Source organism: Copadichromis virginalis, linkage group LG19 (genome assembly GCF_057382275.1).
Source record: "Copadichromis virginalis isolate Kocher_CV1m ecotype Utaka linkage group LG19, C_Virginalis_male_GT1.1, whole genome shotgun sequence".
Taxonomy (NCBI): Eukaryota; Metazoa; Chordata; class Actinopteri; order Cichliformes; family Cichlidae; genus Copadichromis; species Copadichromis virginalis.
The window spans coordinates 16,261,736-16,289,682 of NC_140636.1; the positions used below are offsets into that span (position 1 = coordinate 16,261,736).

Genomic DNA, 27,947 nt, shown 5'->3' on the forward strand with positions numbered 1-27,947 from the left:
AAAATTTAAAAAATGTATTTAAATGTATATTTACAACAAAGGAAAGGATTCTGACTTTTTTCTCAGAATTTAGGAAAAGACGTGCCCACTTTTTTTTCCCCAGTGGCCCTAATCCTCTTCTGTAATAGATAGATAGATAGATAGATAGATAGATAGATAGATAGATAGATAGATAGATAGATAGATAGATATAACTATTATTTCAACTGACTTACTGAATGTTAAAAACAAACAAACAATGATACTACTTTTTTATGGTGCCTGTGCCACCCCTATGAAAGTCCTGGAAACGCCCCTGCGTTTTACTGGGATCCTTAGCGACCGGACTCCCTCCACCTCCAACCCTCCCCGCTGATGACGTCACGCTTTAAATATTCCCGTAGCTTCTTCACGCCGTCCTCGTCACCATCACCACCCACCCAGCAGATAGATCCTGTGACGGGTCAACCGTACGTGTGTAGCCTGGAAACATTTCTGTTGTCTGGAAGGCGCCGCTGCTCTGGTCCGCTTTGCTCTGCAGAACCTGGAGGGAAGAAAAAGGCGTCTTCGGGATTGAGTGCGCAAAAAAGGGGGGAGGCGGATAAGAGCTAAGTCGGGCGTGGTAGCGGGGAAAACTCATCTTTGTGAGGAGAAACTTCAGAGCAGCAGCTACCATGTCGCTGTCGGTCCCGCAGAACGGAGTGAAGGCGGATAATGAGCCCGTTATCGAGCTGTTTGTGAAGGTAAGACCGCAGGATAAGTTTTTCTCTCTCTCACTTGGCTTAACCCACATCTGCGCATTGTGCTCTCACGCGCTTTATTTCTGCCTCGAAAGCGAGTAATGTTAGAGATTTGCACATATAGTGTCTCCACGCAGGACGGCTGTATGGAGGCGTGTGTTTGAGAGGCTCGGAGCTACATGTTCATTTACATCCATAAACCTCTTTGCCATTGTGGCCATGTGGAGCCCGCAGTGTCACCAGCAGGGCGGATACGGCCATCTCCCACCTCTCCACCCCTCAGCGTGGGTGCAGATCAACCTGCCGTGCTGAAAACTGGGCGCTAATTCTGCAACAAAAGCCCGGCAGCTGTGCTTCACAAGAGTCCACCCGACAGTGGGATACATGCTGCAGCTGCATTTTCGTGTTTGGGGCACTAAGTGGTATATGGTATGAGAACTGACCCTGGTTCAGCTTTAAATAAGAGTGCAGGGTGTTTGATGTTTGGTTCACCAAAGCAACAAAGAGCCTGAAGGACAAACTGCTTCACCAGTTTTCCAGCTTTGTTTCACACACAAAAGAAAGTGTGTGGCAGACAATGCTGTTGGTGCATTTTCATTAAAATTGTTTAAAGCGGGCAGTTGGGTAGCTTAATGGATGATCTCCTGCTCAGTGGAGACCCTGGTGGAGGTGGTGGCGGTGGATGCCTGTTTTTTTTTTTTTTTTTTGTTTGTTTTTTTCTTTCTTTCTTTGAGCCTGATGCTTCCCAGAGCGGGAAAATGGCACCAGGAAGAATAGAGGGAGAAGCACACTGGGACTGAAGGGGGCTGGGGTAGTGGGAGGAGGCTGTGGGGTAGCGAATTAGGTGGTGGAGTTTATGGGTGTTGGTACGTTAGGGTGTCACTGACCAAAACGGCAGGCTTATAACAGTAACAGTGGATGATTGCAGCTTTGAAAACACTGATACATGCTACATATGAGAGCAATTACCCTCGATAAGCCCAATTTATAAAGGGATCCCTATCTAGGAGAACCACCTCCATTACATCATATCAGTTGGATGCAGTACAAACCCTGCCTCCGTCCTGTTTGTGGTGCTTTTGTAGACTCTGAGTTTAAAGAGGAGGTCTCCTCAGCGTAAAACTACAGGAACAAACCGTCCAGTGCTGCTTCTACTACTGCATTTCACTGCCTACAGGAGAGGTTACATCATCCCGAGGCCTGGAAGGTTTGCACTTGTGGCCGGCTCTTCCCTCCCAACCCCTCCCTTTCTAGCCCGCGCAGCCAGAAGTTTCTTCATTGTGTATCTTCTGGACACGTCTGCGTGGAAGTGTGCTAGCGTTTCCCTTCACTCCCTCTCACATGGCTCCGTGTTGCATGTACCAGAGTTTGACTTGTACACATCTATTATTCATGCAGCCGTTTTCACTGTGTTGCATTAAACACAGCCATGGGAGACAATGGCTGGCATGCAGGTTGCCATAGGCACATTGCTGTTAGCTGGGCCTCTGGGAACAGCTGATAACAAAGTGTGTGTGTGTGTGTGTGTGTGTGTGTGCTCTCCACACACAGCTGTCAGATCTGTTAGGCCTCTGCCACATATCAAAGCTGACTAATTATGCTTCCGTAATATCAGTTGCCACAGTGTCCATGTCTATAGATTGAGAGGCGTCAACACTGTTTACTCATTAAAAGTAGCTGGCTCACCCAGTTCAGAGACTGTTCGATTATCTTGCAGCTTTTTACCACCAGTGTTTATAGCAACAGTTGTCAAACTGCTATGGGAACACTTGGAGTGGGCTCATCGAGGGTGGGGAGGTGAAGCTCGTGTTGTCTCCGTTTATTGCTCTGTCACATCAGCACAATGTGATGACTTTGTAAGTGGGAGGATCGACCCTTGACCTCATCACAGCGCAGCAGGTTAGATATTGTTTTTGATCACAAGTAGCTGTTGGGCTGTGGAGGGTGACTTCCTAGCATCCACCCAACACATTAGAATACTAAATGAGATGTCGTAATTAAATGGGAGAATAAAGCTTGTATCTATCTTTTGTATTTGTATTTATTTGAAATTGTTCCTCTTAATCACGACATCATCCAGACTGGGAGCACATTAGACTGCTTTGACCTAAGCGCAGAGCATTGCAGATCAGTGTTTTGTGGTAATGGTGCTGTCTCCTGTCGGTCCCCTTTCCATGGTCACGCCAACTGTTGGGCTTTTCTGTGAATAAAACTAACCTCTGCTTAAATGTGATTGGTCAGTCGGGCTCGGGCTACAAATGTAACCTGAAAGATTCACACTTGCAACCTCTAAATCCTCACATTTAACACAATCATTCTGCTCTTCAACGGTTCTCACATTATTTCCTCGCCAACTTCATCTCCTTCTCTGACGATCAGCTTTCCCGCCCTGATGGCATTCAGCTCCAACCCTTCTGCTGGTTTTGGGGGCTATCACGGTAGAAGGCGACTCTCCTCTAACCTTACTCTGTTTATGGTTATTCCACATGTTTTTGGTACTGCCACCTGGTGACAGGATGCAGCAACAACATGTAAATGCAAAGCTGTGCATAAGATGGGAGCACAGCCATGCTGGTTCTTTACATTCTTCATTGTTGTTTTTGTGTTCATAACTTGCACTCAAATGATTCTGTATGTTTTATTCAATTTTCCTTACGAAGATTCTCTGAATTAATTCGGGACATGCATGCAAATGAGTCATTCTGCACCAGCATATGATCATGGGTGGATGACAGTGAGTGGAATATAGATGAGCCAAAGGAAACAAACAGCCTTTATCTCCACTCGCATTTGTGCGTCTGCTGGCTGAGACTGTGCCAGGGTCACACGACCGGTCGCAAAGCCTTATGCTGCTTCCAGCTCTCAGGCCAGCAGAGGTTGAAAACATGTTCAAGAAGTGCTTTTAGGTCTGGGTGGCAGACTGTTTACAGTGGAGATGAAGGCCTACAAAGCCCAGAGAGGAGTTCACAGCTATGCAGCGCTTCTGTGCGGTCAAGGAGGCTAAAACGTTGTTAGCTCGGTCTGTAAAAGAGAACAATGACAGCTCGGGTTTAACTTCATCTTAACGCGTTACACTCTGAGCTGTTTGCAGGCCTGGCCAAGATCGGCTCATCATGTTGTGCAATCAGTTGGAGCATGTGACGGTCAGATGCATGGCTTATATACTGCGGCTCGTAACAATGCACTGCTCACCCAAAAGCTGTAACCGTTAAAATGTTGGTAGTTTGAAAGGTTTAGTATCGCTACCCTTAGCAGCGAGGTTCCATTTATTGTTTGTTTCTTTTCAGCATAAAATAAACCGTTCCTTTGTCCCTCGGGTGGTATTCTAGGGAGCTAAGTGCTGTTTCTTTATAGGAAAATCAATAGAGCGCTTTATTTTTTGTGAGTAACGCTGCAGTCAGCATCTTGAGTTAGAGGACAGAGATTAATGGCTTGTTAGTGGTGTGGAGCTTGCTGAGCTTGTGCTGTGTGTCCTCGTTTCTGCACCATGGACTTGCTTTTGCAGCACCTGGCCTGTCACAACTTCTTCTTTGTAACTGTCTGGTTGACTGACTCTCTGGCCACTGGCCTAATCGATCTGGCAGTGTGTTATTACACCAATCTGAACTGGGGCTTTGGAACCACTCAGAAGTTAATTTATGTTCTTGCCAGTGGACTATAACATGTACTTAAGCAACACGGCCCTAGTTGTACCTAAATAAATGGCTCTTATGTAAATGATGTTCAAATTTAAAAGCTTGAGTCATCTCATTGAGGGGCGGAAGAGCTGGTCTCATTTCTGTGCTGTTCAGTCAGGAAGCCGATGGTTAATAAAGCATTTTTCAATGACCGGAAATGAGGTCAGTCCAGAGCAGCACGGAATGGATCCAATCACTGAGTCATGTGTTATACTATTATTGTTAAGGCTGTACCTGCCGCAGCCTCTGGCTGTAGCTCCTCTATTACCTTTATTTTCAGAGGTTAAACTACATGCACTACATCAGTACTGACTGTAATCCCAATCATTGATGAAGGTGCATGCTTATTGCTGACTTGATGCTTTACTTGCGGCAAACATTTGTATATGTGGAAATGCAAAGTCAGGCTTGTCCATGAGTGTTTTGCATGTTAGATTTTTATGATGGTGTAAAACAAAAACTGTTGATCATGCACCAGACAGGCACTGAAATGCAGCTCGCCGGTGGGTCAGAGTCTATCCTGATGATGTGGCTGGTGTTTGTGTAGCCACGGTCTGGGCTTCTGCTGCCATATATGTATCTGGCATGTGTGGTAATGGCACACTAAGGATGTGTTGATGCCAAAGGGTCATAGCTGTCTAGACGGGGCTTTTGTCCTGAAGAAATCACTACAGGGTTCGGGGTTGCTTTAATTACATCACTGTGCAGGCAGACTTCAAGTTTACTGTTAAAGGCTTTTTCAGGAACCAGTTTTGTGTCATTTCAAAGGAAAGTGTGAGGAGAAACGGGCAGGAACAACGCAAACATTTGGCTTTTGTGTTTGCGAGTAAGAGCGCGTCTCCCTTTATGGTCAGTGAAATTTTTGCAGAGGTGGGGTCGGGGCCAACCTGAGTATGCAGCTTATTGTTTGTATTAGATACTTGGAAAAAAAACAGCAGAGCGAGGAGTCAGTCGGTTCATGCTCGTCTCCCACATTTACTGTCTGCTCTGCCTTCATTTTGGATCTGCATTACTCATCACTTCCACTCACCCTGGGCCTGGAGAAACCTGACCTGGCTGCTGCTTATCTCCTCTGGTTATTCAGTAAACTTACATCATTGCCGCAGCAAGAGTAAGCCTCATTTAGACGTCAGCTTTCCACAACTTTCCACTGAATCTGACTGTGAACAGTAGGCCTGTGTCTCAGTGGAAGTCTTAAGTTTTCCCTTGAGTGATGTCAGCCTGAGTCACAGCCACAGAGAGGATGTTGCGATGTTTCCATGTCCCAGCCGAATCCGACTCCCCTGCGCGCTCGGGCACCCACAGTGTCTCAGGTTGGAGTGATTCAACCAGGAGGTCAAATCTGACCGGCTGATTTGGTCAGTCTGCCAGGAACCCTTTTAAGTACCTAAAACTTACTTCACATGTTGAACTATTGCTCATCTTCATTTCTTACTTTTTCTGATTTTCATCAAACGGCTGCTGAATTCAGATTGATTTATTTGGGCAGACTTGACAGGCTGCTTGGTATTAACATAAAAATGCTGTTTTTTTTTTTTTTTGTTTTTTTTTTTGTTGTTTTTTTTTTTTTGTTATCCATAATCTATTTTATGTTTTTATATCTTCTTTATGATCAGCTTGGTCTATAAAATGTCTCAGAAGTCCAAACACTGGATAGTTTGTGTGTAAAAGTTTTTAAAACAGATTTTTATTTTATTCTTAAATAAAACTTGATAAAAATTAGATCCTTTCCAAATAAAATAAGAACATATTATTGTTTTTATTCCTTTTGGTGTCTTATTCATAGAAGTCAGCTTATGAATAAGGCGGTGACATATACAGAGTCAGTTCATGTACAACTAGGAAAGTTTCTGGAGAAAATGCTACAGCAGAACTTCTGTATTTTCAGTTATTTTACATTGTTAAATACTAAAATTGGCTGTGGTTCTTTAGCTGACCCTCACCCTGCCATGTCTGACAGTGTGTCTCATGAATTCCAGCCTGACTCTGTTTAGCTTAATCATTCAATGCCAGCGTAAGCTGACAAACAGCGGGCAGTTTTTGGGTCCAGCTTCTTTTAATCCTACCTTGGCCTATATGTGTGTGAGTGTGTGTCCAGCAAACAGGGAGAGGCGCTGCCATGACGCTAGCAGGGCTGCCCACCCTCAAACGGACATTCCTGCAGTGTGTCGAAGCAGCCGAGCTCCAGCGCTCGCTACTTCGTCAGTTCCTTATTCGGTCAAGTGTGGCTTGAACTCGCTGAGCAGCCCAACCTATTTAGAATGTGAAGTGCGGGGAGGGGAAGGCGAGGGCCGCCACGTTACTAAAATTAGGCGGTGAGCAGAGATTGGGAGGACTGGGCCCAGCATGAACAGGATCATTGTCCTCAGCTGCTCACTGTAGAAGCTGTGATATCACACCGCTGCTCTAGAAAAGGAATGTCTGTCTTAGATAATGATGAGAGCCTTTCTGTGAGTGAGAGAAAGGTGTTGTTGCACATTGAGCAACTCTTTTATGTGCCAGGTTGTAAAATGTTATTGGACTGCAGTGGATAAAAGGATACCTTGCGTCCCAGTTAAAAGTACAGCCATCTTTAAGAGCTCAGATGGCAATGAAACGTTCAGGAATCCTTGTCATCACTGCTGAGATCTGTTGGGCGACATTACCAGGTTCCTGACTGGCTTAGTGATTTAAATATGACACACAACAAGCGATGGATGGATGAAGTTGAACGTTGTCTCTACGGATACTGCGTGTGACTTTAGATGATTTGAAACCATTAATCAGATTCTTAAGTAAAGAAAATGCATTTTAAACGTTTGAGTGGATTTTTGTGGATAAAACTGCACACAGACTCGACTTCATGTTATAGTTTCAGGTGTGCAGGTCTGCTAGAGTGAGAGGCTTCGTGGAGATCTTTAAATGCCTTCTAACTTTTAATTTTATTTATTTATTTGTGATCATGAGGGTATGGAGATTGTTGGGATTAAAAACCATATTTACAAGAGGAGGATATTACACTGCACAGCACCAGCTATGCACTTCATGTAGATTTCAAAGAGGTCTCAACTGAGTGTTATCCCCACTTTAAGGTGGATGAAAGCCTCACAACCCAGCGTGGTTCTGCAGTGCTTTGATGTTGGAAATGAAGGATGTTGAAAAGTAATTTCCACCTTACTTGATTCGATCTCCTGGGGTGCAGCCCAGGCTAGTGAGGGGTGGCTGTGTAGCATCTGAGAGCCAACCGTGAGCTGGCGTTGTACAATAATACACAAAGAAACATGACACTTTGCTAATATCCCCGCTGACGCCTGGCAAGGGAAGTAATGTTGAACCATCCAATAGGAAAAAACGTCGATGAGGAAGCGATGAGCGGTGTGACCTCAGCGCGTTCAAGACGAGTTGGCTGCTTGTCATGGCCCTTCCAGTGTCCCCAAGGAAGTCCTGGCCTACTCCTGCTGGTAATTGGCTGACATGAGAAGGTCATCAGCTGATGCAGCTCACCTGGGCTTTCCAGGCTATAAAAGATGACTTGCTCTCTTTGATTTAACGGAAACTAGTGTGCACTCCCTCCATGTCACACACTTGGAGCCAGTTTGTGCCGGTTGTCCTGGGTACCGCTGCCTGCATTCCTCTGTGTGTTTTGTTCTAAATATCGGTTTGGTCAACTTGCTGTGTCTTGGAATTCTTTTGCTAGCAAGGAAAACTTGAGTTTGTGGGAGTGGCTGGTAGAAAGGACCACTTTGTGTGTTTTGGCTTAGTTGTTACATCACTGGCTCCACGAAGAAAGGGAAAGTGATAAGAGGTATGATCTCACTGGCTGGAGAAGGCTGCGTGTGTTTGCCCACCCAGACCCACCCTCAATGTGCTCATCGATGCGTCACGCTGTCCTGAACTCCTAGATAACATCCAAGATTAAACATGACTCACACCCTTCATCAAGCAGCTGTGTGCGCTGGGATTAAATAAACAAGTGTAACCCAACTTGTGAATTATTATTAAGAATGACCGAACTCCCACTAGCCAGTATCAGAAGATCTAGGATCGGCAGGAGCCCAAGGTATAAACACCAATAAGAAGAGACCACACCACAATATACTGTTCACAAATTTGTTATATTTGACACACAGCAGCTGCAACAATGTAATGAAAAAACAATAAAATAAAATACAAAATATTTCCCCCAAAATAACAAACTAAATAAAAGTGCGCGCATACAGCTTTCTCTGAGTCAATTATATGAGTGGATAATGTCTGATAACTGATGGATCGTTGGGGCCCGTTCAGTTTGTTTAATGTTTGTCCTACCACACTCCGATGAAGGAAGAAAGTTCGTAGTCCTGCAGGTATCTGAAGCTTCAATGGGAACGAAACTTTGGCTTCAATAAAACCTTGGCAAATCCTTTTCAATTTCGGGTTGGCTCGCCATCCAGTTAACTGGAACTGTGGAATCACTGCTCCTCGATGGGGCTTGCTTCAGACTGGGTCCGTCTGTCGAGTCATCCTTTTACCAGATAACAAAAAAACCTGACCGTTGACAGGGTGAAACTCTGAACAACCAAAAACAACTGCAGCAGACTTGCTTTTAACTCCTAGCGATTCGACTTCGGGAACATTAGTTTCTGGCACATGGCATTATATGAACAGGAACGAAATGGCAACACAGGAAATCATGTGATCAAGGTCAACAGCAAGGGTCACTGGGAGCTCATTGCTGATTGGCCAAGTTAAATGACAACAGATAATCTTATTGGTCCACATCTTCCTTTAAACATAAAAGAAAAAAGAAATGACTAAATTCTTTACATTATACATGAAAAAAAAACTACTTTCCACTGCTCTTTTTTTCTAGCTGGGCTACAACCTCCCCCACTGAACTCATGCACGCCCCGTTGCATGGCAATGGTTGGGTAATCACTGTCTGATGGGTCTGGACAGGGCAATCTAATGGGTGATAACCCTCATCCAAAATGTCTGTAAAAGCCGTGGTTAAACCCTGGAACAGAGATTGCACCACCGCTATAAGTGGATGCCCAAGTTTCACATACTGAAGGCGTTTAGGCGGTTCTCGCTCCCTATTTGATCGTCTAGCAGAACCAGGTTGGTCTTGGCTTCCAATCAGTGTCTGGTCTACTGAGAGCTCTTCAGGAGATTCATCTGTTGGTGACTCATTTGACAATCCCATTTCAGTTCGACCTGCCGCCTCAACATCCGTAGACAGGTTTGGAGCAAGAGAAGATAACCCGGGATTCAAGTCATGACAATCACTTCCAGGTGCAATCCTTTCGGTCTCCATCTCTGCTGGTGGATTTTGGTCATCGCTCATGATTTCTGTGTCATGACAGTGACTCTCAGACACTGGAAGAGTTGCTGAATCTGGACTGTCAACAGGTAAGTTACATAACTGGTCAGTCTGTGGATTGCAGCTTGGATATCGAGCAGTAGAACCTTTAACTGAGGGACAAAATTCTGGAAGTTGTGCATCTTCCCCAGAAGACACTGATAAATAAGGGTGCGTTTCTTGATGAATGGTGACCGTAGGTATCTCAAAACTGGGGGCGTCTCTGAACCAGTAATTGGGGAAAATCTCATCCTCAGCCTCTGAGAATTGATCGGAGTCTGCAACTGGACTGAGACGTGTTGCTGGCCTGCGTCTTTGTGTCTGCCCTACAGGCTTGTCACTACTCTCGTTGGGGAGATAGCCACAAGGGAGTAATAGGTCCCTATGCAATGTCCGCAGTGGACCATCTTTCTTCTCAGGTCTCACAGTATACACTGGAAGGGATCCTGCTCTGCTTACGACTATGTAGATGGCTGCCTCCCACTTGTCTGCAATCTTGTTTTTTCCACGAATGCGGACATTTCTGACTAATACTCTGTCCCCTACCTCCAGATCTGAAATAGTCACACGCCTGTCAAATCTGGATTTATTCTTTTCTGCTATCTTGGCAGCATTTCCAGTAGCTACCTTGTAACTCTCTTGTAAGTGGGATTTCAGATTTTGCACGTACTGTGAGTGTGAAATCTGTTGCTCCTCTTTCACCGGCAGCCCAAAAGCCAAATCCACCGGCAGGCGAGGCTGGCGACCGAACATAAGCTCGTACGGTGCAAATCCAGTCACCTCATTCCTGGTGCAATTATAAGCATGAACAAGGGGCTTCACAAAATCACGCCAGTGAGACTTGTCTTTGTTTTGAAGAGTGCCTAGCATGTCCAGCAATGTGCGATTGAACCGCTCCACTGGATTTCCTCTGGGATGGTAGGGAGTAGTTCTAACCTTCTGTATGCCAGCCATCTGACAGAGCTCTTTTATTGTGCGAGACTCAAAATCAGGTCCCTGATCACTGTGCAACTTTTCTGGGAACCCGTAATGCACAATAAAATTGTCCCATAGGCACTTAGCTACTGTGCGAGCCTTTTGATTGCATGTTGGTATAGCAATTGCATACTTAGTAAAGTGATCAGTGATCACAAGGATGTCTTTAGCTCCACTTTTGTCTGGTTCGAGAGAGAGGAAGTCCATACAAACCAGTTCCAGTGGCCTTGTGGTACTGATGTTGACTAACGGTGCAGCTCTGTCAGGCAACGCCTTTCTGCGCACACATCTACCACAGGTCTTTATTTTCCTCTCTACATCCAAGGCCATTCTGGGCCAATAGAATCTGGCCCTAACGAGATCTAATGTGCGCTCAATGCCCATATGACCTATATGGTCATGCAGACTGCTCAAAACAGTCTCTCTGAGCTCTGGGGGCAGTACTAGCTGGTGAGATACCCGAGACCCGAGCTGGCGTCTCCGGTATAAGATGCCATTTATAAGCTGAAACCGACCAACCTCTCGAAGTAGGAGTGGAAGATCTGGAAGTTCACCCCTTAAAGTAGGCGGTGGGCTTACCCCATGCTCAAGTTGGGATATGACATGCCTTAGACATTGGTCAGCTCTCTGTTTATCCATCAACTCAGCCTCAGTCAGTTGAGGAATAACAGGCAATCCTCCAAACTCATCTTCTTGGCCATAGCAGTCAGGCACAGCATCAGAGGACATAGCAAGAGTTTCAACAAGAGTAACACAGCCATCCAAACTCGGATTAACAGAGCTGGCGCTATACACTGACTGTCTTTCACAAATGGCTTTCACAACCGCTTGGTTGGCTTCCTCGAGATTTTCAAGATCAGCGAGATGACCCTGAGTGAACTGGAAAATGCGCTCCCTCTCTTTCTGGGATTTCAGATCATCCACAAGAGCTCCGTGGGGTCTACGGGATAACCCATCCGCATCCCAGTTTTGCTTCCCAGGACGATACAGCAGCTTGAATGTGAACGTAGACAAAGCTGCGAGCCATCTGTAGCTCGTTGCATCAAGTTTTGCAGTCGTCAATATGTACGTCAAGGGATTGCTATCAGTGACAACAGTAAAGTGATTCCCATATAGGTAGTCACTAAACTTTTCTGTTACTGACCACTTAAGCGCCAAAAACTCTAATTTGTGCGCTGGGTATCGAGACTCGCTATGCGACAGCCCTCTGCTTGCATAGGCTATGACACGTAACTGCCCTTCCTGCTCCTGGTACAAGACAGCACCAAGGCCTGTAGTGCTAGCATCAGTGTGGAGCACATAAGGCTTTTGAGGGTCAGCGAACCCTAGGACAGGGGCAGTTGTCAGCTTTTCAATAACTGACTCAAATGCCTGCTGGCAAGCTGATGTCCAACGGTTCCCAAACGGCTCTTTGGGATGGTGATAATGCTCTTGGCTGTCTCTTGATCTACCCCTTTTGGTTGATTGAGGATAGCCTTGAGTCAGATCATTGAGGGGCTTCACAATGCTGGAATAGTCTTTTACGAACCTTCGATAATAGCCAGCGAACCCAAGAAAAGATCGCAATTCCCTGAGGGTCTGAGGAACTGGCCAAGTACGAAGGGCAGAGATTTTCTCTGGATCTGTCTCAACTCCATTTCTGGACACTATGTGTCCCAGGTACCGCACTGAGGTCTGGAAAAACACACACTTTTCAGGTGATAACTTTAATCCAAACTCTCTCAACCGAGTGAGCACCTCCAACAACCTTGTTTCATGTTCTTCCAGGGTCTTTGAGAACACTATCAAGTCGTCGAGGAAAACTAGCACCTCTTTCAAATGCATATCCCCCATGCACTTCTCCATTAATCTTTGGAATGTGCTTGGCGCATTTGTCAGGCCTTGCGGCATGCGGTTAAATTCCCAGAAGCCCAAAGGGCAGACAAAGGCCGTCTTGGGTTTATCCACTTCATCTACCTCGATTTGATAATATCCAGACTTTAGGTCAAGCACAGAAAACCACTGGGAACCAGAGAGAGCCGCGAAGGTGTCTTCAAGCTTAGGAAGCGTGTAAGCATCCTTTATTGTCTGAAGGTTGAGTTTTCTGTAGTCTATGCACAACCGGACCTGGCCATTCTTTTTACGGACTACCACAATGGGCGAAGAGAAGGGAGACTCGGACTCTCTGATTACACCTGTATCAAGAAGCTCTTGAATGTGCCTACGGACAGCCTCAATGTCTTGAGGGTGTAGCGGACGAGCACGGTGTTTGAAAGGAGCCTCGTCTGAGAGCTTGATGTGGTGAGTCACCTTGTCGGTTCTTCCAAAGTCCAAGTCATGTTGCGCAAATACATCTGGCATGTTGTTAAGGAGTCGTGTGATACGACCCTTCCACTCGGGAGGGATTGGGGACTCTCCAAAGTTGAAGTTACAATTGGCCTCTTGAGTGAGATCTGCCTTTTGCAAGTTAACCACACTCTGCTCCTTTGACAAAATACATTGGTAAGCGCTAATGTCAGCAATTTGACATTTAGCAGGAATGACAATGTCATGTTCAGATTGGTTGGTAATCACAACTGGAAGCCTAAAGGGTCGTTGTTTGGACAGGTCAACCAGACAAGTGTTCACTAGCAGACCACCAGGTAGAGAGGAACTGGAAGGCTGCTCAACAACAACTGATTGTTCATGCTGAAGACCGCTGGCAGTAGAGACACCCTCCAAAACCACTGTGGCCCCTGCTGGGACAACCTGAGAGATTCTGCCCTTCAGTTTTACAACACCATGGTGACTGACGTTAGACTGATTGTGTCTGAGTTCAAGCACCTTAATGACCGCTTTGTAGCCGTGAGGAAATGTCTTGGGATCTCCTGGATTAGCTTTGCAATAAATGTCATACAACACATCAAGTGTATTTGTCCCTATGAGTAAGTAGGACCCTGAGGTAGCTCGAACGTCAGGAACTATGAGAGCTAATGTGGGCACCTCAATAGACATACCAAGAAATTCTTTTGGAAAAGTGACAGTAGTTTCAATGTAGCCCAAATAAGGTACAGCCTGTCCATTCGCCCCTTCAACCTCCAAGAGGTCATAGAGAGGCTTGATGTCCTGCACTGACATGTGTTGTTCATAAAAGGATTGGGGGATAGTAGTCACTTGCGAGCCGGTATCTAGCAGACAACTAAATGTTTTACCTTCAATTATCACTTCAGCAGTGCTCCTGGTACCAATCAGACCCTTTGGAAGCCTGAAGGATTGCTTTTCACTACTGGAGTGCTCTAGATCCACACACTTGCCTGCTTTGCTGACAATCTTTACGTCTGTGGGACGCTGCGCATGTTCTTCAGCCTCTGTCTGTCCCACAACAGAGACTGGATCTAGTTTAAAGGTGAACTGGAGTCGCTGGGACAACTTTGACTTTCCCACGCGTGCTGCCTCCTCTCCAACTGCTTCTTCTTTTCAATAACTAGTGCAGAATTTGCAGGGTTTGTACAAGAAGTGGCAATATGCCCATCTTCCCCACAGTGAAAACAATACCAAGGCCTGGGCCTGCCTGTCTGTTTTACTCCGGCTAATCGATGCACTTCTTGATGTGTGTTGTCCATTTTCGATTTACAGGTTGTCTTTTTAACCGGTTTCTTGTTGGCACGCTCACTCAGCTTTTCCTGTGATGCAAATGAGGCTAGCTGACTCTGCAAGCTAGCTATCTGCTTTTGAAGTTCCTCAATAGCTTTCGGACCACACTGTGGGCTTTCTCTTACGCCTGCACAAACACAGGAACTCTGAGCATGGACAGATACTCGTTTTGATGAACCAATGTGCTTTTTCATCCTATCAACCTTTGCAGCTTGTCTATCTTCTTCGGTACGCAACATTAGCAAGAGCTCTGAAAATGACGGTGGACAGTTTTTCTTGTGTTCAAGTTGCAGACTGGAGAGCAATCCACTATCCCAACACCCCCTACAAAACTGCTTGAGGAGATGTTTGTCTACATCATCAGGTGGAATACCCCCCCTTTTTACTGCTAAATTTAGTGCTAGCTGTAAACGATGGAGGAAAGCTGATGGTTTCTCGCCTGGGTCCTGAAGGGTATTCATGAACTGAGCAAAAAGCTCCTCACCATCCTCTACAGCGCCGAAGGCTGAATCGAGCAACTGCAGATAGGCTACTGGGGGTGCGCTGGGACTCAAGCACTTCACCACATCAACTGCAGGTGGAAGCAAATTCTCTAAAATCTTCCTGGACACCTGCAGATGGGTCATACTGGGGTCACTTAAAAGCAGCTCAATGTGTGAGCGCCAAGTCTCATAGTCTGTCTCATTGTTAGGCCTGGGAGTTTTCCCTGAGAAGGAACGGATGCGCATTGAAGAATGGATCTGTGATCCAATGTCATCCTTCCTTAAAATATGCTCAACAACGACCTTCTGAACTTCAGGGGGATTTACATCACTAATCACTATTGAAGGCTTCTGTACACGCAAGGGTGGAACTGGAGTTGAGACACCTTGGTCACTGCTTACCCTTGAGGGACCTGAAAGCAACTGGGGCTGTGGTATTGGTGTCTCATCAACAATGCTATCATGTAAGACAGAAGGTGCCTCATCTGTATTCTCAGTTGTCTCACAGATTTGTGATATCATCTCTTTCAATACTTCCTCATAGGTTTTGCCACTGAGCTTAGCCAAGCCCTTTAATTCAGCCAAGTATGACTTCGTGACACCTTCACCCACCTTAGCAGTGTAAACGCTTGCCAAGGCCCTCACACAGTAAGAGACATTTGGTTCACCCTCTGCAACATACTTGTATGGCATAAGAGGCTCTAAAGCTTCTACAGCTGAGCCACTTGAGTACTCAACAATCAGGTTTTGATGAAACTCTGAGGTAGCATCATCCACTGGCAAAAGGGTTTTAACACCACCATACTTTTTCAAAAACTCTAAAACTTCTTCATCTTTCTCTGATTTCGTGATCCCACTCACAATAACTGCATTGGGGATTTTTACACCTGAGCGCTGGACAAAATCCATGTCAGACACAATTTCTCATTACTGATGTTTAAAAATTCTTAGGCTCCTGGCTGGCTCGCCACTTATGTAACCCAACTTGTGAATTATTATTAAGAATGACCGAACTCCCACTAGCCAGTATCAGAAGATCTAGGATCGGCAGGAGCCCAAGGTATAAACACCAATAAGAAGAGACCACACCACAATATACTGTTCACAAATTTGTTATATTTGACACACAGCAGCTGCAACAATGTAATGAAAAAACAATAAAATAAAATACAAAATATTTCCCCCAAAATAACAAACTAAATAAAAGTGCGCGCATACAGCTTTCTCTGAGTCAATTATATGAGTGGATAATGTCTGATAACTGATGGATCGTTGGGGCCCGTTCAGTTTGTTTAATGTTTGTCCTACCACACTCCGATGAAGGAAGAAAGTTCGTAGTCCTGCAGGTATCTGAAGCTTCAATGGGAACGAAACTTTGGCTTCAATAAAACCTTGGCAAATCCTTTTCAATTTCGGGTTGGCTCGCCATCCAGTTAACTGGAACTGTGGAATCACTGCTCCTCGATGGGGCTTGCTTCAGACTGGGTCCGTCTGTCGAGTCATCCTTTTACCAGATAACAAAAAAACCTGACCGTTGACAGGGTGAAACTCTGAACAACCAAAAACAACTGCAGCAGACTTGCTTTTAACTCCTAGCGATTCGACTTCGGGAACATTAGTTTCTGGCACATGGCATTATATGAACAGGAACGAAATGGCAACACAGGAAATCATGTGATCAAGGTCAACAGCAAGGGTCACTGGGAGCTCATTGCTGATTGGCCAAGTTAAATGACAACAGATAATCTTATTGGTCCACATCTTCCTTTAAACATAAAAGAAAAAAGAAATGACTAAATTCTTTACATTATACATGAAAAAAAAACTACTTTCCACTGCTCTTTTTTTCTAGCTGGGCTACACAAGCATCTGCTGACTTACCATCCACTGAGCCTAAAATAAAGCTGGAGAGCCTGTTGGCAGCAGTCAGCTGTTGCTGCTGTGGGCCAAACGTTATTGCAGCCGATTTGTGTGAATCTGTGTACTACTTGTAAAATGTGCTTCTTTCCAAACTCGTGGGCTTTGCCTTCTAAAGATTTTCTCCCCTAACTCCAGAGTTTTATTGCCTTTTTTTTGCCTGCTAGCTGATGACGTACCTGACGATCTACAAACAGAAAGTGCTTTGTGTTGAAGCCCTTTCCTGAACGTCACACCTTAATATAGGCTTTCTGGAAAGTGTCAGTTGGGCCCATAGGCTCCATATTAGAAGAAAAACACGAAATCTAAGGTTTTCTGATCCTTCTGGATTTATTTCGGCTATTTTAAAAGCAGAAGTGCTTAAAATGTCAATCAAAAGCCGTTCTTACAGTTCATTTAGTGCCTAGCAGCTGCTCCCGAGGAGCACGTCGGAAATGCAGCTCCGCCAGCATCACTGCTTAAACTAAACAAAGCGCCATCTTCGGCGGGAGGAACAGGACATTTCTGGAATAGTTTCTCCCTCCTCTCCGAATGCCCAACCCCCCTCTGACTCCACAGAGGGGCCCAGGATAAGGGGTAAGGGATAAAGAGGGAAGAGAAGGAGGAGGAAGAAACAAGAGGGCCAAAAAGCACACTGAAGCTTACTATCTTTCCTCTTCGTCACGCTTTAAGCATCCGTTACCACTTGTTCTCCCTCCTGTTGGTTAGCACCACATGATCCCCAGTTTCCTTCTGGTTTCCTGTAATCTCTCTCTCTGTGTCTGCAGCCTGCTCTGCTGCAGAGTCCAGAGAGTAGGAGTCTGAATGCCCAGAACCTGAAATCGCACTGAGACAGGAAGGAAAAAATGAAATGTCTTTCTCAGCTGCTGTGGCCTCCTGTCTCACCACTCGACCTGCGGAACTCTGATGAACTCTCCTTGAAAGCGGTTCACTGAGTGGTAACATCTTTACAAATGACATTCAACAGTGTATTTGCATTTTATCACCACCAAAAGAGAGCCGGCTGCAGACCGCTCACCTGTGCATTGTAATCCTTTTCACAATGCATGCATTGCTTTCCATGTCATACGTTCTGGCCATTGCCATGGGAACAGTTGCTGTGCTGCGTTACCACCCTTGATGCAGACCTGAATGCTTCTCTGTAGGTGTAGCGCTGCGGGGAAAATGGAGTAATCATCCCATTGATGTCTTTCTGATCCCCTTAGGTTCAGCTAATGCTAGTCCAGCACCTCAGGGCTAAAGCCTTATTTTGGAATTGAATCGTGTAATGTGAAAAGGGGACTTTCATTTGCTAAACAATGGCAGTGATCTAATCCAAGCTTTTCAGAAATTGAATTCAGAGAGGGAGAGGACAGTGGCAGTACAATGGGAGCCAGCAGGCAGATCAAACAGAGCCGTCTCACTGGGCGTCACACAGAGGACAACAGCAGCCAGCCTGTCCGCAGCAGCAAGGAGCTGCTGCACTGACTGAACCCTGCACAACAAAGTGCCCTATTGAGGACCTGCAGATCTGACATTAACAAATATATATTTGTAAAGTTAAAAATCATTTGAATCTTATGTTCATTCAGCACCCTTTTGCAAATCGGTGGTATTTATGTGTGATTTGTATATCTTTTGCATTACTTGGTATAGCAGACGCCTCTGTGCAGGTGGAAAAAGGCTGAAAAGGACGAAAGAAGCAAAGCTGAAGGGAATGAGCAGCGAGTGACGTCACACGAGGCAGACAACAAAAAATAAATGACATTCAGCTTATTCAGAGGCTCTGCTACAGTCATCCACTGAATGAATGAGTGAATTCCAGAGTGCCAGGGTTTCAATGACCTCCATGTATGTCCTTGTTAATAGAATAGCTTGGCAGGGTTGGTCACCACAGAGCGCACGAGCTGGATGATGGAGGTTGTTGTGTGTCTGCTTTTGTGAATATTGAAGAGGAAGAACAAAGAAAATGCCATTTTTCTCAATGCATGTTTTTAAAAATGACAATTAAGAAAAGAAAGGAAGCAGGATTTCTTTATGACACCGTGTAAAACTCTTAATCAGATGAAACGCTTACTCTGCCTTCTGATGTGGAGTCCAGATGATATTTGTGCCCATGTGGTGTAAAACTAATAAAACAGCCTGCTGTGTGTGTTTGTGCGCAGATTAATTTGCTGCATCATTCCCTAGTTTTACAGTACTTAAGCTGAGCTGTGTGACCAGGAGATATTTTATTGAAATCTATTGATTTGTTTGTTTGAAACAGATTAAATTTAATATCCAAATAGCGTCTTTACCGCGCTCCTTCCCATCGCTAAACGATGAGTGTGCGTCATTCATTTGGAGCGCACACCACTTCCATTGATCTCGTTCCCCCCACAACTCGGCCTTGTTTTTGTGCAGTCTGGCTAAGAAGGAAGCACAAGGCTATCTGAGCCTTAATCACTCTACAAGTTTCCTGTTGCTCTTAGGCTGTGGTTCTCCAAATGGAAGGGGGAAGTGTGCAGACGCCTTCAAAGGCATGTGAGTTTGTTCGTCAGTCTTTGCCTCCTGCTCGAGTCTGAAAGAGTCATTGTGTGAAACGGGCCCCTGTGGGTGAGCGCAGCAAAGCGCCCAGGTTGTGCAGTACAGCTGAAAAGGTTATCAGGACCTGTTTGTGTTTTGGACTAAACAGTAAGCAAAGTGCTGTCGGCCATGGGAACCAGTCATAGGTGCTTTTAGATCTTTGTCTGCTAGATTGGGTTGTATGCCAGTGGTAATTAAATGTGAGATGCTTCCACCCATCTTTTGTGTACTCAGTTCTCAGGACTGGTACCTGGAATATGTTTCTGGTGGTTAATCCTGCTCCTCTGTCTGTGTGTTTGTTGAAGGCAGGAAGTGATGGCGAGAGCATTGGGAACTGCCCCTTCTCCCAGAGACTCTTCATGATTCTGTGGCTGAAAGGAGTCGTCTTCAACGTCACTACTGTGGATCTAAAGAGGTGAGCGCTGTTCTCTTTCCTCTATAATCATCTGTTCCATCACTTTTCCTTCTTTGTTAGCCTACTGGAGCGTTCCTGGGCGTTTCCCAGTGTACTGCTTTGATCCAGCCCCACCTCTGACACACTCGCTGCTTCCCCACTGCTTATTTGGTTTTCCCATGACCCCTTCCCAGGCCAGGGAAAATTGGGGGAAACTAAACATTCAGACTCTGGAGAGGTTATTTTAAGATTCTTGACTCTGCTCACTTCCTGCCTAGAATTTGTTGGGCAACTGTCTTTTTTTTAAAAACCACTGGGATCAGTGATCCTCTGCAATTTTGTTTTTCCTTGCCAGCTGCAAGCCAACACACTTTCACATGTGGATTCCAGTACTAGGAGCTCCAAACAGACTACGTTTCCGTCTGTATGATTCATCTAAATACTCCCTAAATGTTTATCCACTTGTTAGGCCTGATTATTTTGAGCTGTATCCACCAGTCAGATGGACGCCTGGTTTCTGCAGTCTCTCTTTGTGTCTTTAGATTTTTAAGATTACCGACCCTGGTTTCCACAGTGTCGTTTATTCTTTGCAGCAACAGCAGAGATGCATTTGATAAAAGTGTTTCCTTTGTTTTGTTTTTTTTGTTTGTTTTTTTTTTAGACCGCTCACAGGAGGAAAGTGAGAGCCATTTGACTAGTGGCTTAATTTTCACACATGCCTTGACGTTCAGGATGAGTGCATGGGTTTGGGTATTTTGCATATATTTTCCTCCCGGGTAGAAAGTCTCTGTGTGAGGCAGCGAATAACCTCCACTGCTTTTGCTGTAGCTGGCGAAAGGCCATATTTGCTGCAGAAGCAAAAAACAAAATTTTGTTTCTTTTTGTTTCTGTTGGGTAGGTAGCAGCCAGTTAATCAAATGCATTTGAGTAACTGATCATCAGGAAGTGTGAGCACTGCTATAAAAGCTGAATTCTGTCAGTTTGCTGTCAAGAAGGAACAACATCAGTAATTTCAGAGAAGCAACTGCTGCTGCTCATCAGTCTGTGAAAGAATGTGCCCATCATTCTGCAGTGAGAGAGATTATTCACAAGTCGCAAACATTCAACACAGCTGTGAATCCTCACAGCAGTGGGTGTCCCAGCATACTGACCCCGTCAGACCGTGCAGTGCTGAGTGGAAAAGTGCAAGAACTGCAGGGAAACTGCAAAAAAAAAAATCCCACGAGCTGCAGCTTGGACTTCCTGACTTGGTGTCAGTCTGCATGTGTTCAAAGTTAGGAAAAACTGCAAAGTGTGGCCTCTTTGGAAGGGTTGTTGGGAGTAGGGCAGGGCAATTTGGCCAAAAATATTTATCACGATATATATTTGAAAATTTGCAATAACGATTTAGCTGAAGCAAAACAAAATACTTTACAACTTTGGTGGGTTTTTTGCACTAACAATGTATTTTCACTTAAACAAGCAGCTGTTTTTCATGTGCATTACAGTTATATACAAATGTAACAGTGCAAATTCCTCGCTGACAGTTTAACCAAAAGGCATTTCCCTGGAAACTGGCCGACATATCCTAGAATAACCATGTTTAATATCCACAACACTTAAAAAGAGGTTATACACACACAATACGGTAATATTATGTTGAAGCACAGTACGTATCACTCCGCCAGGCTCCTGCCTACGGTAGCCGTAATGCTCCGACAATCCATCAAGCGGTGCGGCTTCGTAGCTTAGCAAAGTCGTACTAAAACATTTTTGAGCGCCGTGTACATAAAAACGGTTCGGTAATAACGTCGGCCCGCTAGCACGCTCTACCAAATATAGGGCTTTGTTGTGTATCTTACGGACGAAAGCTAAACCAGTTCCACACCACTGAAGTTGCAGCATTTTTACAAACCAATTCTGGTTCTTCTATTTCATTTAACGATCCGCTTTTGCTCTTCTCATTCTCCGTCGCCGCCATGCTTTTTCCACCGTGTGCGTATGAAAACGAAGGCGTGCGTGTTTTACCCATATTCTATCGCGATATTTCATTTTCTTATCGTTGCCTTACATTATACCGATATTACCGTGAACCGTATGATATGCCCAGCCCTAGTTGGGAGAAAGCCTCCTCTCTCGGTTTGGGTTTGCGAAGCTGCATCTGAACAAAGCAGAAGACTGATTCTGTAAGTTACTGAATGGTGGGGTGTACTTGGTCTCACACACTTTCTGCAGTTCGTCTGGTTTTTGTTGAATAGGTAACAACACACCATGACGTGCCATGTGTGGGTTTTTTGGGGGGGGTTTCTCATTTTAAAACCTGCAAAGAACCTGATTGTTTTATTTATTTTAACTGAAAGTGGGACTAGTTGTACTACAGATTCTGGTGTCATTTTGGGTCAACAGTAGAATGGCAACCAAGTCAAATATGGTGTTTTATTTCTTCTTGTCGTCTTTCAAGGCTCTCCTGTTTTTCTGTGATTCGAGGCAGTTTCTTCCTCGCTCCTTGGTGATAATCGGTGGGCATGTCACTTCCCCCTGACATGCCAAAGAGTTGAAGTAATTTCCCCTTTTTTCTGCCCTTAAATGGTTTGTCCCAAAGCTCGCCATCATTATGGGCATGGACTCAAAAAACCTGCACTGTTGGATGAATGATGTTGATGGTATTATTAATATCAGTCACTGTTTAGACTGTCCCCACAAACCCATCAGAGTCACTGCTGTTTGGTTGTTTTTATACTGAAGACTCATTCAGCACATGCTCATTGCTGTTTGTGTGTCAGCCTCATCTGCCTGCCAGAGACATCTGGCACCAAATGTGCTGGTTTGAAGGCCACAGAGGAAAAAAGGGGACACAAACAGACTCGCAGCACAGCGGCTCCAGCTGGAGGAGGAGGGGGGGTTGTAGAGGTCTGAAAAAACACGCAGCAGAAACGCAGCCCTTTAAATATTTGAACTTAAAGTAATTACACAGTATATTATACACACAGTATTAAGTTAAATCTCTGGTTCCTTTTGTGGGGATAAAAGCAGATTTTACATGTTAGAAACGAGCTCCTGGATTGGTTCTGCCTTCATCTGCCCACTGACATTTCTCCACTCCGTGTCCCAGGAAGCCCGCAGACCTCCAGAACCTGGCCCCCGGCACGCACCCGCCCTTCATCACCTTCAACAGCGAGGTCAAAACTGACGTCAACAAGATCGAGGAGTTTCTCGAGGATGTTCTCTCCCCGCCCAAGTGAGTGCTTTCTGTTTCAAACTCCTGCGATGACTGCTTGCCACACCTAGACACCAAACACCCCCCACTTATGATTAACTGCACCGTGAGCAGTTAATTACAGAGCCTTTTGTTGATTGTAAATGACGATTAAATAAAGTTTTGCAGTATTTATTTTATTGTCAACACATTTTATGAGCCTTCCACTTATAGTGTTGGTGTCTGTCAGTAGTAAATGGAGCTTTTATTGAGCTGTTCTTTGCTCATTTTTATTTTCTAATGATGTCTGCACAGAGAAAACGTAAAATAACTGCAGCACACGTGGCTTCATATGTGTTTATTTTGCAGGTACATCAAGCTTGGTGCAAGACATCCAGAGTCAAACACCGCTGGCATGGACATCTTTGCCAAGTTTTCTGCATACATCAAGAACTCCAAACCAGATGGGAACGAGGGTAAGTCTTTACACGCATGCACGCGGGAAGGTGCAGGACTTCAGTGTGTAGTGTGCTTTACTGGTTGCTAGGTGACACTGGTAGCCCTGCCTGGATTGGTGGATTAAAGTCTGACTCGGGAACACACGGCGCTTTTGTTCTGCTGCCTCCTCCTGTCCTTTCGCTCCCAGTCTCACCTGGAACTTTCTAGAAAAGTGCACAGCCATGATCCAGAGAGCGAACTGGTGCTCATAACCTCACCCTCGTTCCAGATTTATGTAGCCCACAGTCTGTAAACGATTATCAGAAATTTAATATTTTATTGGAATAATGTGAAGAAAAAGTAGTCCTTTGTCTTTGAAATCCCGTTGTGTCCTTCTTTGGGGGGAAATGTGGGAGTATGATGTTTTGGAATGTAAAAAAACAGACTTATCATATCATGTTTTAGTTGGCTGATCTCCACTCTGAGAAAATATCAAACCACAGTGAGCTGGATGTGAAAGCCAAGGCTATGTCAACAGAGTTAGAGAGTGAATGTCATGGTTCAGTGATAAGTTACGGGTTAGATCTACTGTCAAACCACTACACCTAGTATGTGTTCATGACATACTTTCTATTTGTGGAATGAATTGTTTAGTATCTGTAGATGGGTGGAATATGAGGACAAACTATCACCTGTGCATTCCTTTTCAGACGGCATTTGAAGCGCTCTCATATTTATAAAGTGCTCTCTGTGTGCGTCTCTTGATGAAATGCTGCCACCGTGTGGTTGCTCTGCAGTAACAGTCTCCTTCTTTGCAGCTCTAGAGCGCGGGCTGCTAAAGACCCTGCAGAAGCTGGACGAGTATCTTCGCTCGCCGCTGCCCGATGAGATCGATCACAACAGCATAGAAGACGTCAAAGTTTCTAACCGCAAGTTCTTGGATGGGGACGAAATGACCCTGGCTGACTGTAACCTGCTGCCCAAACTGCATATAGTTAAGGTGGGTCATGAAACACACCTGCAGGCGTTGTCATTTAACCACCAAATCAGATGTTTGTTTGTTTGTTTTTTTAAGAAGAGAGCATACAAGCTGTACTTGAGGAAACGCTCGCCTCATGCTGCACCTGCAAGGGAGGGACTGGCTTCAATTACTGGAATAAATGAAAATGGTTCTCGTGTAATTCTCAGGCTAATAATCTGAATAAAGGAGAACACCTGCCTGCATGCTCGGGCTGGTCGGATAGAAACGGCTCGTTGTTCGGAGCTGAAGCTTTTCAGTCACCAGCAATGAGGCTGCTGTTCATGCTTCTGGAAATAAACTTAAAGGTCCTAATTTATCTCTACAGGGCAGTTAATTTTCTTAGTTTGTGATCATTTTAGAAATTAATTTTCAAGAAAATACTAAGAGCATTTTCCCGCAGGTTATATATTAAAATGCTTTAGCAAATATTGGCGCATCATCAGAAGTTGTGCCGTTGCCACTCTATACTTTTTACTTTTCACTGCTCTGCTTCAAAAATTACCCAGCTACCCCGGCTCCCTTGGTAAATCTTAACAGTTAACCTTTAACGTGTCATATTTGTGGAGTTTTTGGAACTTGTGCATCAACAGTGTGATTGAACAACTCGCGTCATTCTTTCAGGTGGTGACTAAGAAGTACAGAGGCTTCGAAATCCCCAAAGAGATGACGGGCATCTGGAAGTACCTGAACAACGCCTACACGCGCGAAGAGTTCACCAACACCTGCCCCAGCGACAACGAGATCGAGATCGCCTACGCAGACGTAGCCAAGAGGCTGGTCAAATGAGCTCCTCCGTCGCGACCGCCTCCTTCCATCCCCTCACCACCTCTCTATACTCCCCTGCACCTCCCCATCCTCGGCACCGGGACTGACGTGCTCATTCACCATAAAGGAAAAAACAACAACTTTGGACTTCTTTTCCTTCTCTCCTCATCTAGAGTGAACTCCATGCATGAACCCTTGGTCATTCATTTCTTTTTTTTCTTCCGGTCATTATGAAGGTCTGTTTAGTTGAATCACCCTCGCTCATGTTTGTCCCCTTTAATTGCTTTTTGTTTTTCATTTGCCAATGAATGTTGTGAGGCGACGGAGAAGCAGCCAGGCGTGCACGTCAGTGCTTGTCGATGCTGGGAGTCGAGCGCGCTCCCTGATAAGTGACCTTCAAGCTGACCTTTCCTCCGTATGCAGGGGGAAAGGCCACACGCTGGTATTTCACTGTCGTCTGTTTAAATTTCACTGTCGTCCGTTTCTTGGATTTCTGAAGACTAAGAAGCTTTTTTTTCTTTCCCTTCATCTTTGTTCATGTAAACAGTGTTGACGCTTCAGTGTTTTTTGGCTCAAGTATTTGACAGGTTAAAATAGAAGCTAATCCAAACCTAAGTGGTCGACATATCAACTGAGATGCTTTATTTTAATGTTGAGCTGTTTAAAATAAATGAGAATATTTGTAACTGCAGGTAAATCTACCTGGCAACCATGCTCTGATTTCCTCACTGCCCTAAGTGGGCACAAGTCTTGTAGCTCGGTAGAACTGTAGGAAATTTCCCGTACTGCTTGCAGAAGTAACAGCAGGAAAAATGCAGCCTGAGGTCTAAGAAATATTCACCTGTATGTAGCTTATTATTGCCTTTGAAAGCGGCTGTTTTAATCAGTAGAGTTTCTTCTCATATCGAACACATTGTGCTTACTGTAGCCATAGTTTGGATTATATGTTATGAACCAAAAATGGGGGGGGGGGGCACATTATTCTGGTCTCACTGTGGATGACAAATGAAGAAACCACACACGCTCAGTCTCCTGCTTCATAACACACAGGTTGAAGGACACTAATGTTGGGTTGAGCACCGCGAAAAGCAACTCTAAAGATATTTATGACTAAAAAAGAAGAATAGAGGAGAGTAGCAATGAAGGAACAGCTGTGCAGATTTCTGTCATCAGTCCGTATGTAGATCGATCTCCGAGGTAGTGAATGTAGTAGCTCCAAAAAGTGCTTTAGTGTGGATAAAGCAAAACCTGTTTTTGTTTTCTCCCATTTGCCATGTTTTTTTTTTTTTTTTTTTGTTGTTGTTTTTTTCCTTTCGTGAATTTGTTATAAAACAAATCTGATGGGAAGGGAATTGTAAATATTTGTTTTCATTGCTCAGATTGTAAATTTAAAGCATTTCATCTGAACCTTTGAGGAAACGTGGGCCTTTTTCTTGCCTGCTTGGATTTGAACACTAGAGAACGCATCTCCTCTTTGCCTTACTCGTTTCTCTCTGCAGATGTTTCGCAGGAAGGATTTTTGTTTTACGATATCATTTCATGACAACGCGAGTGTGGCGTTGTACCAAGAAAATATCCAAGCTATGTCATTGTTTTTGGGGTTTTTTTTTTTTTTTGGTTTTTTTTTTTCTTTTTAACAATATTGACTGAATTAAATAAACTTCTTATTGGCACTCGGGGCTTGTGTGTTTGTTTAAACCATCAGTGTTTCAGTTACATTTCACAGCCCAAAGCAACATCTGATACCAAATGAAACTAGCTAAATTCACTTAAACGTTATATTGTAAGATAAAGACAGTCTGAATCCATCAGTGTGAAGATCTGCTATGGTGATAAAAGTGGAGAGGGAGAGCCCTCTTCTAACAGGAAGATGATTTTGAAAAGCATAGTTAAAGCCCTAACATCACTCTAGATGTGCTGGAATGAAAAAGAGGACAAGATGTGTGTGAAAAACCTGACAGGGACTAGAAAGAGAGAGCAGATTTCTCCTGTTTTGGCTTCCCTTCATTGGCTCCCTGTTAAATCCAGAATTCAAAATCCTGCTCCTCACATACAAGCTCTTAAATAATCAGGCCCCATCTTATCTTAATGACCTTGTAGTACCATATCACCCTATTAGAGCACTTTGCTCTCACACTGCAGGCCTACTTGTTGTTCCTAGAGTATTTAAAAGTAGAATGGGAGGCAGAGCCTTCAGTTTTCAGGCCCCTCTTCTGTGGAACCAGCTTCCAGTTTGGATTCAGGAGACAGACACTATCTCTACTTTCAAGATTAGGCTTCAAACTTTCCTTTTTGCTAAAGCATATCCTCCTTTAGTTATGCTGTAATAGGTGCAGGCTGCTGGGGGATTCCCATGATGCATTTAGTATTTCTTCACTGTGTGTTAATTGACCCTGTGCACGAGAAAATGCTAACTTCCTGGTTTGAGACCGGATGTGGGGTTGTACATTTCCAGTAGCTTTACTTTGCAGTCAATCGCTACTGCGACGATATCCTCCAAAATCATGTCCAAAACTTGAAAACGGAAAGATCGCGTTAAGTTACAAAGAGCAGAAGGTGGGAACACTCACCACTGTTGTGTCATAAAAAATCTAATGATCAATTTTGACGTTTAAAGCGTTTAGATCGATCAGTTGTTTACATCACTCAACACAAGCAGAACTGCATCACTGCAGCAGAAGACACATCGTCCACATTCAGAAGCACATCTCTGTATAGTGACTGGTCTCATGATCTAAAGAGGCAAATGTTCAGCATTCAAACTACAGGTGAAGAATAGTCAAACCAGATGTTTCCCCCGTTATGTCGAGATCAGCTAGTCAAGTACACACCTACACAGCATGTTAACAAACCGTGAAAAAAGCCACACAAAAAATGAATGATTGCTGGTAAGGGTTTCTATACATTA

General features: G+C 44.6%; 1 protein-coding gene across 1 annotated transcript; it reads left to right on the plus strand.

Annotated features, from left to right (window-relative positions):
• The first annotated feature begins 373 nt into the window (after positions 1-373).
• Positions 374-26,712, plus strand: clic4 (CLIC family member 4). Its single transcript, XM_085442491.1, has 6 exons — positions 374-722; positions 19,552-19,661; positions 22,732-22,857; positions 23,185-23,291; positions 24,072-24,253; positions 24,896-26,712. The coding sequence occupies exons 1-6, from the start codon at positions 654-656 to the stop codon at positions 25,058-25,060; spliced, it is 759 nt and encodes a 252-aa protein (XP_085298617.1). The 5' UTR covers positions 374-653; the 3' UTR covers positions 25,061-26,712.
• Positions 26,713-27,947: the final 1,235 nt, after the last annotated feature.